At 38.9% G+C, this 11,630-nt stretch overlaps 1 protein-coding gene across 2 annotated transcripts; it reads left to right on the plus strand.

Moving 5' to 3' along the window:
• Positions 1-1,950: 1,950 nt before the first annotated feature.
• Positions 1,951-10,589, plus strand: PDCD6 (programmed cell death 6). Of its 2 annotated transcripts, none has more exons than XM_088531360.1 (6): positions 1,951-2,050; positions 4,736-4,797; positions 6,733-6,777; positions 7,803-7,961; positions 8,660-8,769; positions 10,043-10,589. In XM_088531360.1, exons 1-6 carry the CDS (start codon positions 1,965-1,967, stop codon positions 10,139-10,141), a joined length of 561 nt encoding a protein of 186 aa, XP_088387486.1. In that variant the 5' UTR covers positions 1,951-1,964; the 3' UTR covers positions 10,142-10,589. The 2 variants fall into 2 exon arrangements, with proteins under 2 accessions (XP_088387486.1, XP_088387487.1); XM_088531361.1 differs by having other exon boundaries at positions 7,803-7,955.
• Positions 10,590-11,630: the final 1,041 nt, after the last annotated feature.

Here is an 11,630-nt window from a genome sequence, read left to right on the forward strand (position 1 = left end):
ATGTAAAAGTACATTGAGACAGCTGTTCAAAGGACAGAGGTTCCATCCTTAAGATCTTACCTTGACAGATTTCTTACACACTTGCAACCATTTCTCTTTTCCTTCACCCTCAAAATGGAAATATTTCAGTTGTACTTTGTTTTTGTATGTGTAGCTTTACCAATACAAAGTGTTTTTTTTTTTTTTTTTGAATTGTGTCCACTGGATAACTGACCATGCTTGATGTATAAGCCAGGAAAACTTTCCCTCCTACATCTCTTTAAGATTTAATGCTCTCAGGAAAATAGAAAGAGCTACCCTGGCAAGTTTTGTTTGTTCTCTCCATATGCCTTTTCACGGGAGGATTTGCCCCTACAATGGTCACATAAGAGTAGCTGAGAAGTGGGAAGAGAGATAATCTTCAAAGTTTTGCGTTGACAAATCTGCTAGGAAAGGGTACTAGCCCATTCTGCCAAGATGTCATATTTTACTTCTCACTTCATGCTTTTGCTTCATGCTTCCTGAGCTGTATGTGACAAACTCATGAGTTTACTTTTTCCAGCTTGTCTCTTTGCTAGCTCCCCCATGAGTCATAAATCTGCGTCCCAGCAGCTGATGAGAAGGACTGGGGAGTTCCAGTGTGTGTGTGACCAGGTCATGCTTCTCCCCGTTTCTAGTGAGGGTTTAGCTGAGCTGCAGAAGGTTTTTGAGGGTGGTGGTGTCTACGGAGCAACTGACATGTTTGACTTGTCTTGCTGCAAAAGAACTGACCCCTGAGTTCACTACATTTTAAAAATATCCAGTATTTCCAAACCTGGAACTTTAAACACATGAAATAGTTGTTTGCACAGATTAGTAGTAGTCTCTGTTCAGCAGAACATAAAATTACTTTCCCAGAATGCTGGTCTATGAATTGGAAAAAATTACATGGTAGTTTCCTTGGCACAGTCTGTAAAGCTGCCAGTTTGATTAAGAATGGTAGTAATGACAAATTTATTTCTTGAGCACATTCCTGTCCAGGCAGTAATCCTTTTGTTGTCCAAAAAGTGAATTTTCTGCCCAGTGTGCAATGAGCCAATAACCAAGCTCAGGAGATACATTTATTTATTTATTTATTTCAGAGTTGCACAAGCTTGTGTTCTATGTGATTTCCTGGAAATCAGGCACACTATATATACTGCTTACTCATCATGCCTGCTCAGGGAAGAGGTTTTGATCTAGGAGCGTGATTTTTAGTATTAGAATGAAGGCAGTTTTATTAAGGATACATGGGTTTTCCTGCTCCTCCCCGCCCCACCCCCAAAAAAGGCTTGATTTTAATGAGCAGTTCTAGGTTGTCCTTGGTTAAAGAGTGCTAGCTCTCAGCTATACTTCTTCCTCCCATCCTACCACAATACAGGAGCGTCTGTTTAAACTAAGCAATGTGAATCATCCTTCAGCACTTTTAGTAGGAGAGCACGTGCCATATCCTGTCTGCATCCTTGCATCTTGACAGGCTTCAGTGCTTTTTACGGCCTCAAAGTTAAGAACATTCCAGAATTCAGACCCCTGTTCCTGAGGGAAGGCGGACGCTCCCTTCAAATTTCGGGAGAGGCTGGTTGCCCCGTGCAGCTCCTGGCTTTGCACGGGCCTGGTCCTAACCCGCCCCAATTACTAAAAGAAACCGGAGCTCGGCACCGTTTTCCTGGATATTCAGCCCAAACAGAAGTATCGCGGGCTCCGGAGGTCACGGGCACGAGGGAGCGGCCGCGGGCCGGGGGTCCCGCTCGGCGCTGCCCCCGCGGCGGCCGTTACCCGCGGACGAGCAACGGCCGCGGCGGCTCCCGCCGGGGTTCCCCAGGCGACGCCGCCTCCTCCCGCCATGGCGGGGCGCCCGCCCCGCTCGTGACGTCACGGGCCGCGCAGGCGGGCGCGTCCCGGAACTGCAGCGCGAGGGGATCGGGGTCGGGATCGCGCTCCGCGGGGTCGGGGCGCTGCGCCGGGACATGGCGGCCGGCTACCACTATAGGCCCAACGGCGGCAGCGCGGCCGGGCTGGCCGACCCGAGCTTCCTGTGGAACGTGTTCCAGAGGTGAGGCCTGCGGAGCGGGCGGCGGCTCCGGGGCCAGGGCAGTGCCGGCGCTTCCCGCGGGAAGCAGCCGCTGCCCCGTGGCGCCCAGCGGGAGCCGGTGCCGGGAGGCCGCTCCGAGGCCTGGCTGAATAACCTCGCGGTTGCGGCCCTAGGAAAGGCATGGATTAGCTCTGGGATAAGGAAAGGGGGATTCCTGGATGCTAGAAGGTAACCTGCAAAATGCTGAAATCAGCGAACTGGGGAGCTGGGAAGGATTGCAACCTCCAGAGGGTCAACATAAGAACACAAGCAGGCTTGTGAGAAGGAATATGAACGCTTGCGGCACAGAGCGTAAGAGCTCCCGAGCTATCTGGGTCATCAGGAGCAGCACCTGGCAGAGTCAGTGGGCTGCTGTTGAAGCAAGTACTGCTGTTGAGGCTGTACCAGCAGTGAAGCTAACTGGGTGTTTTTGTGTCCATGTCCTGTGGGAGTAAGAGGGGATGTTCTGAGGTTGTACCTGTTTTTGTAGGAGACCCGCTGGAGGATCCTTCCTGGCTAAAGATTGGGAAAAGAATATTAGGAGCAGATAAAATGAGCAATAAATTACTAAAACTGGATAATATTTGCTCAGTAATTCTTGAGTGACTCAGGAATGCAATGGATTACAGGTTAATCTCTGAAGAGAAACCACTTCATCTGAGGGCTTGGAGATGGCACACGCGAATGCCACTTTTTTTTTCTGAAAGATCTAGAAAGAGACAGGAACAAGCTGACATATGTGTGAGGCAAACTGGTAGGAACCATTTTAAGCGATGTGGCCAGTGGGAAGAGTCCCTTTTCTTGAAAGAAACCCTATCGATCTGACAAAGGTCTGTATAATTCTTCGAATATATAAGGATTAAGTTTAGATATGGCTAGAACTGGTACAGTTGAGATCTGCATAGTTTCCCATGGGGGTTCCAACAGTGGTAAGTATCAAAGGCATTTAAATCAATTTAGTAGCTGTAAAACAGAAGGGTAAATAGCTGACTCAAAAATAAGAATATACAGTCATCAATCACACCGATGGACAAAGTGTTTCTGGGATTTTTAACTTGTTCATAAGCAACTGGGGCTATTTTTATAGATGAAGTGAAGGTAAATGATGAGATGCAGTGTCTTGTTAACACTTTTGGTATAAAAACTAGTATGAGGGCTTGCAGGGGTACCTTAAAATACAAATTGATTGATTTTAAGGAAGATGATGGTCATATAATGCTTGATGAAATCCACAATATATACATGAGGTAGTGAAAGGAAGAGCTTAACAAAATTATATCTATAAAATGAATGTTCTTTAACCAGACTGATGCTCAGGAGCAGTTTATAATTGTTTTTTTTTTTTGGTGTATGTGTGTGTGTGTGTGTGTGTGTTACTAGTTTTCCCTGCTTGAGCAGGGGGGTTGGACTGTATGATCTCTAGAGGTCCCTTCCAACCCTAAGTATTCTGTGATTCTATAGGTGGGTTATAACTCATTTGCATAAAAATGTCAGCTTAACACTTCTAAAAAGTAAATTAAATGTTTGGAAGTATTAGGAAAGGGATGGAAAATAAAAAGGGGTTTTCTTTTTACTGTTGTATAATCTGTGCAATTTATGCCTGCAGCTTGAATATTGTATGCAGTTTAGATTCTTTCCTTACCTGAGAAATGATATGGTTGAAATAACTTTAAAATTTTATAAAAACATAGCAAAGAATAAATCAAATGGTCCTACAGAAGGACCAACAAAGCATGACCCTGCTTAGGAATGGAGAAGGATCCTCCAATTACTAGAGAGGGAAAATAAAAAAGTGGCATGGGGAATGTGGGTTATACATCCTACTCAAAGACAAGAAGTAGGAAGCATCAAACTAAGCTGGTAGGTACAGCCTGTTACCCATGGAAGTGATTAGCTTGGCATTAATTCCTTGTGCCTAAATCTAAGTGAGGTTTGCCATTTAAAGTCTTCGGTTTTTGCTTAGGTCACTAGCCCTAGTTACAAGGCTTTTTGACTTGTTTCCTTTGGCGTAAAAAACTTTCGTTCCCTTCCTCTTTCCCTTAACTGCATAAATGTGGCAGTCTTCAGAAATGCAAGTTTGTAGGTTTGCGTCCCCTCAAGTAGAAAACGGAGACAAAGTCTTGAGTGGCCACTCCACTCCTTGTAGAAAAGGAAGCCATCATCACCTTCAGTAGTTGGTCTGAAGGAGTGATTCTGCTGTGAGCAAATGATTTAGTTTCTTAATTTCAGGATAAAACTCCATTCTCCAAGACTGTAGACTGTGAAGGCGCAATGGAATTTGGTACCTACGTACTGCTAAAATGTGCTTGAATGCCAGAAAAGGGCCAGGCTTTCATTAGGTTATTTCCACATTTTGAATATTTGCATAAAGCAAATCATAATGCGCTTAATCATACACTAGTGGCTTTCTCGTAGTTTAGGAGAGTTGTCTTTGTATTTTGTATTCTGTTCCAGTATGTCTCATCAGCCTCAGTGAGCTGTTTAATTTGTAGTACAGTGAAATAGTTTACTGAAGAAAAGGTACTTATGACTAAAAGTTCCCTAAAAGTTTATTCTCGTTTTTGTGAGTAGGAGTTAGAATGGTTAGGTTTCTACAACTGTAAGTAGAACCTGTTTATTTTTATATTTAAAGCTTACAACTTTTACAACTTTTTTTTTTTTTGTCAGGGTTGATAAAGATAGGAGTGGAATAATATCTGATAATGAACTTCAGCAGGCATTATCTAATGGTAAGTCTGTAAATAAGTAGTAAGTGATGAGTCACGAGACTGATTACTTCATGACAAAATTCTCTTGACGGTGAGGGAAGAAGTTCTTGACATCTTTAACTCTTATCTGCAGCATCACCCCTTCCCTCCTCATCCCCCTTTTTTTTGTGAGCCTGTTGTTCTTTGGTTTTGTATTTTAAGGAGAGTGTTCTGGGTTTGATGCATGATAATAATAATGCACTACAAGCAGAGCTGCTATTGTAAGGCCCAGGGATTGGCATTCTAGGGAGAGGGGCATGCACATTGCTTCTTTTTCTCAGCTCTGCTAGCTTTAAAGCACAGTGATTTATATTCCTTGCTCATCACTACTAAACATGTTAGCATACCTAATTCACAAATAAATCGTTTCTTCTGAACAATACCTGCAGCAAAAGCTAAAGTTTAAATAGAGTCAGGTTTTTCATTTAAGATTAAGTGCCAACTGTAACAGCCTCTGCCACTTTAAACTTAATATTCTTTAAATATCCTTTTATCTGCTAGTCTTCACTACTTATTTCAAAAACACATTAAATTTTATCAAATTATTTTAATTCCTTACAGTACAGATTAGCAGTTGCAATGGCTGGCAATTATGATAGATCCTTGCCAAATTAACTTTTATTATAACTTACAACTTTTATTATGACTTATAATAACTTCTTATTATTTTACAATTGGGCAAAATATTTACAGAAATAGAAATTAGCTTGATTTTTCAGTTTTCCTTTATTCAAAAAGATTCTAGATTTTATATACCAAGTCACTAATAATTCTATTTTCTTTTCAAAATATATTTTCTAGTAGATGATGGTGTATAGCTGTCATGCAGACTTAGTGAGTTCAAGGAATGTAGATGTATTTATGTCTGAAACTTTAAAAAAGAATGCATAGCGCATTACAGACGGAAGTTGGGTTTTGGTGTTCTTGACATCCAGCCTTTCAAAATGTCAGTTTTACATAAATAAGAATATACTTATCTGGAAGAGATTTATCATCTCCTTAGAGTTATTTACAACTAAAAAAAAAAACCTATAGCTATATATATATATAAAAAAACCCTGTAAGATCATATGCTTTCTTGTTTTTCTGTCCTGTTATATAAAATTACGAGTGAGAGTCAGGGAGACAGAGACAGTAGTTCTTTAAGTTTATGAGAACAGCCTGAGAGACTGAAACTGGGACAGTTCTTCAGCACCAGAGTCAATCTTCTCTATGGAATTTGTGTCTCTGAAAATTTAAACATGAAATAAATGATCTTCTAAACTCTGTTTTTACATTTTTCTCTATTCTGTTGAGAGTTAAATATTGGCACACTATTAATAATTCCATTATTTCTGATCCCCATCAGGAAGCATACAACTCTAAGGAGCTATTTTTCTTTATAATACTGGTGTTTCTTACACTTATTCTCTTATTTTTTAGCACACCCAGACCTTATATTTCTTTTTATGTGCAAAATGTCATATGGACTGTCTACAATACACACTTTTTCAACCTTTTGCTGCATCTTTAGGTTTATACTTAGCTTCTTCTAGTTATAAGAGAAATTTCACGCTGTCATAAGCAAGATGCCTCCTTATTAAGGAATAGATATAAGATCTTGTTTGATTTATACCTTATAATTATTCTGCTACAGTCAGTGGAAGAACTGTGGCTGGTTTTGTGTGTGCTTGTTCTGTTTTGTTTTTGTGCAGCATGAAGAAATTATTTTGGTTTCTGTATAAAACCTGTGAAGCATTAGCAGAAGTCCCTGGATTAGTCAATAGTTTAGTTACTTCAGAGCAGCCTTGTTTTATTCATGTGCTAGCTCCACTTCATCTAGCTCTGTTCTCATCTGGTTTTTTAATTGTTGTTTTTTTAATTTTTTTTTTAAGTGTTCCTTAGTATTGAGGAACTGATTAGTTCTTCCTGTTTCAGGTACATGGACTCCTTTTAACCCAGCAACAGTCCGATCAATTCTTGGTGAGTGTAATTATGTTATGGGAAATATTTAGGATATATTGTTATTTTCTGATTTGTTCAGGTGATTGAGAACTCCACCTGTTGTTGCATGTCTCTTGACAAATAATTATGTATTGACTTTTTTTCAAGGCCTTTTGAAGCAGCTTAGTTGGTCATAGTATTTTTCAATATAAGACAGTGCGTCATTCTTCCTTTCTGTGGAAGGCTAACAGTAGTAAGATAAATAGAAATAATGGTAACTTTGAAAAACAGAAATGTACCCCTTTGGTACATACATATATGCACTTGTGAAAGTAACCCAAGAAAATGTTACTGGACAACTGAACAGACAACGTAATAAGGGTATAGGGAAATTGTCAGCTTTAAACATTTAAAAAGCTACTGTATTTTCTTATTGTATTTTTTCTTTTGTATTTACATCCTCTGGTATGCTCCAAAAAGACAAAACAGATTTTTTTTTTTTTAATGCATCTTCAAATACATTCCAGTGATGTGAAAGATGGTTGTGATAGAAGAGAAGATGGTTTTAAATGTAAGGATGTACTATTTTGCTATGCGTTTTGATAAATATTCAGCAGGCGTCAGAATTCCGTCACTGTACAACATGCTGTTTGTATGAAAAAGGCACAGTCTTGACAAGTATCAGTAGGGCAAATGCAGTTTAGCATTTCAGCACTTTCATGGTCAGTGAATGTGAGTTGTCACACTGTCTCCAGTTTTGTCACTAGGTGATCAGTCAAGCCCTACATTTTTTTGCTTTCATATTGGAAATGAAAGCCCAGGAAAAAATAAGTATTATTATGTGATTCACCCTGGCCGTTTTTTTTAATCTTGCTTTTTATCTTTTCCCTTTCAAAAACTTCTGTGCTTGCTTTGGATTAGCAAATTTCTCAGCCATTTCTCACTTTCTTCAGAACTTTCCAAAGAGCCCTCACTTCCCTTCAACAACAACAACAACAAAAAAAGGTAATAGATCTTATTTGAAAACTTGTGTTTTAGACATCTATTTCTTCCCTTTGTTTCAGGCATGTTCGACAGAGAAAACAAAGGTGGTGTGAACTTCAATGAATTCACAGGAGTCTGGAAGTATATCTCAGACTGGCAGAACGTCTTTCGAACGTATGATAGGGACAATTCTGGAATGATTGACAAAAATGAGCTAAAGCAAGCACTAACAGGTTTTGGTAATTCATTTGTAATTACAGCTTTCTGATAGGTTTATGTTGTTAAATGAGCTTACAGTGAGGGCTGTACTACTCTGACAAACATGACTAAAAAGAAAAATGAGATGGGTGAAATGCAGTTACCCTTTTCAGGCTTAAGGTGCCTTTTAAAGATACCCTGCTACAAGCACTTTTTTTTTTTGCCTCTTGTGTATTAACATATCTGGTTTCATTTTTGGTAAGTGTGGAATATTTTCTGCCTATTAGTCACTCTGAGAGCGCTACCAATATTTCAGTTAAACATTTTAACTTAGAGGGGGGCTTGCAACAGCTTTCCTCATTCTAAAGTGAGGCCAACTGTCTGTACAACAGTAGCATCTAGTGGAAAAAGCACTTTAGTGCACTTGATGTCATCTTTAAAAATCTGAGATACAGCCCTAAACAGTTCTCTCGACCCACTAGTCAGTTTAATCAGTAATTGTTTGTTGTGACTTAACATCATTATTGAGCATGATTTCTTTGAATGCACTTCAGCTGAATGCTGTTGCTAGGCAGTAGATACGCTTGTCAAAAAAAAACCATTATTCTCTCGTAACTGCTTGTTTGCTTATTGTTTTCTTTTTGTACATTATACTTGCCCTCTAAGTAGTTACAGTCATTCTATGAAGAGAGCTAAGTTAACTAGGGAAGCCTCTTAAAGCATTTCTTCTTTTTCCAAGGTTATCGACTGTCTGACCAATTCTATGACATCCTAATTCGGAAATTTGACAGACAAGGAAGAGGACAAGTTGCTTTTGATGACTTTATTCAGTGCTGTGTTGTCTTACAGGTAAAAAATGAAAATGTATTTTAACTTACAATTGGAAAAATGATATATTGTTCCTTAAACTTCTCCCTTTGACCATAAGTACTTGCTTATTTATTTAAATAAGCATTTAAATAAAGTGGACAAGAGATGTTAGAAACATCATGCTTTATTTTTCTTCAACTGTTACCCATTTTTATCACTTAGACTTGATAAATATTTAATGAGTCAAAAATTGTATGGGGAAAAATAAAACACAAAATAGTCTCAATGGCATTAAAAGGAAAATACTTAATACTGTTTCCACTAGCTTAATAAATACTTTCGCTCCAAATGTTGGATGCGTTAGAACTAGATTGTCATGTGCCCATGGTATAATTTTCAATGTAATAAGAAATTAAATTCTCTTAATTTAGGTTGTAGGGCTTTGTACATATCTCTATTTAAGGCCAGACTAATTAAAAAAGGAATTTGACTGGTCTAATGGATTAGTTGGTTTTTCTTAATTGCAGTCCTGCAAGGGTGGTTCTGTAGTAAAAGACACTTAAGCCTTTCAAAACACCTTTCTGCTACAGCAAATGTATATATGAATGCATACGTTAGGGACTACTAACCTTCTTGTAATTATGTTTTACAGCTTAAAAAACCCTCACTAAATCATTTCTTGTTTCAATACTTGGCTATTCTTACTCTTCAGAAATGCATATAAGGCTTTGTGGGAAGTTGGGAAGCTGTAGCAGTAGACAAGCTAAACTTCTAGGAAAAGATTTTTTTCTTTCTTAGAGTGGCCAGCGTTGTCCCAAAAATGTTTTCTGACCTGTAACAGGAAGAGAACAGTGCTGGAATATTATTTCCTTATTTGCAAACACGTGATTTTGTTCCTTTTTAGCTTTGCGCTTATAGCTGTAACGGCTTCTTGCTGCTGTAACATCAGTTGTACTTACATTCTTGTGTAACTGTACTTGAGTAACTGGTGCTAACTACTCCGTTAAAAATTTAAACTCCTAAGAGCTCTTTAAAAGAGAATGTCATTTAGTTGGTGTTTGTGAATCCATCTGGAATTTATATTTGGTCTGTTATCTGTATTTTCTATCATTGCTAAATACTCATGGGTAATTGGGGGCTTATGGAGGCAAGTGAGATCCTAATAACACTGTCCTTATCTAGTAGAAAATGAGAATTTGAATTCTCCTCAGTGGTTTCTCTCCAGGTGTATGATTCTGAAATGTTTTATGAATGTGTCTGATGAGCCTACTTGCCTTTTAAAAACCAGTCACAGTTATTTTTTTCTTTTCAGAGGCTGACTGATGTATTCAGACGTTACGATACTGACCAGGATGGCTGGATTCAAGTGTCCTATGAGCAGTATCTTTCTATGGTCTTCAGCATTGTATGATGGTGACAGCTAACAATTGTGCACTGACACTTTTACAGACTGGAGTTGCCAAATCATCATGTACTGAATAAGATTACTGATATATCAAAATGGCTACAACTTCTCATTCTTAAATTTTGTATGTTGGTCACTACTTTCATAATTTCTGTACTGTCTGTTGCATTTTACTTTTTACTGCTGTACCACCTGATCATATCATGCTTACTGCAGTATAGAAAGCACAGAATCTAGATTTAACTGGTGTGATGTCACCTTAACTTTCTTCCATGTGTCCTGCATAGGGGAAAATCACACTTTAGAAAGGCCAAATTAAAATATTGCTTGTTAGTTTGTAAAGAAATTTGAAAGCCAGACTTGTACAGCATGTTTTGCATGTGCCTTACTTTTATAGAAATTTAATGTATTCATTTTTAATACAGAGTTTAAAATTAAGTACAAGTATTTGACCGACTTTTTGTAGTTTTCTTTTGTACATCTCTTTAGTGGGGGAGTGGTTACATTTCTGTAGTTTATTTTTCCATGGTTTACAGCAAAATTATAGCTTGAACCTTAAGCAGTACCAGGGTCTTAGAATACATCCCACCTGGCATTTAGCCAGTCAAGTTTGGGAAGCAGAAAAAAATGCTTGTTCAAAAAGAAATTCAACTCCAAAGTAAGAACTTTACGAAAGAAGGGGTTTTAGGCATGAGAGATCTGGCGCCACAGCTGCAGATCAAGCTGCAGGCTTTTTGAGAGGTGACTCGAGAGATGAACAATCCTGCAGAGAATTTGGAGAGGTGGTTGTATCTGAACCTTTTTGCCAGAAGTCACAAATCATTTTATTGGCTAGGAAATTTATCCCCCAAAATAGGTTTGTAAGGAAAACTGGTATTAGTTCAAAAGGTTCTGGTATAGCCTCAGAAATCTTGCCTCAACATCAGAGTTTGTGGTAGAGTTGTATTAGTGCAGAAGGATAACAAGCATTTAAATAATGATGCTCTGCAGGCTGTCAGTATAGACTTTCAAAGATTATTTCTTGAAGAAGGACCAGAGTCTAGAGCAATAGGAACAGGAAGGGGACTCGATCTCCCCTAGTTCTGTACTACATCGGAGCAAGAGGCAATGAGGATTTCTGTGTGTAAGGAGTAGAAGGTGATACAAGAAAAATGGCCAATAAAAACAGGAGTGAAGAGAGGTGTCTTACTGAAGAAATAACTGAGAGGGTGGCAGAACTCTCAGGGCCTGTTTTACTACCTCCCCACCTTGCTCTGTGAGGTCTTCTTACCTGGTGCCTTTGGGGACACCAGAGGTTTTGTTTTTAAAAGATGGAGTTTTAAACAGGTACCTGGCTTCATCATTTCCTTCTCATTAGCAACTGAATCCTCCTTTAAAGGTGCCGGAGTTGAACTGAGAGAGAACGAATAAGACAATATAAATCACCATCTCTCAAGTATCATGCTTCTAGGACTAGCAGAGAAAGAGAAGGAAAACCAGGCATATCCTCAGGGTG

Source organism: Tinamus guttatus, unplaced genomic scaffold, assembly GCF_059628265.1.
Source record: "Tinamus guttatus ecotype Peru unplaced genomic scaffold, ASM5962826v1 Tinamus_guttatus_pri_ptg000409l, whole genome shotgun sequence".
NCBI lineage: Eukaryota > Metazoa > Chordata > Aves > Tinamiformes > Tinamidae > Tinamus > Tinamus guttatus.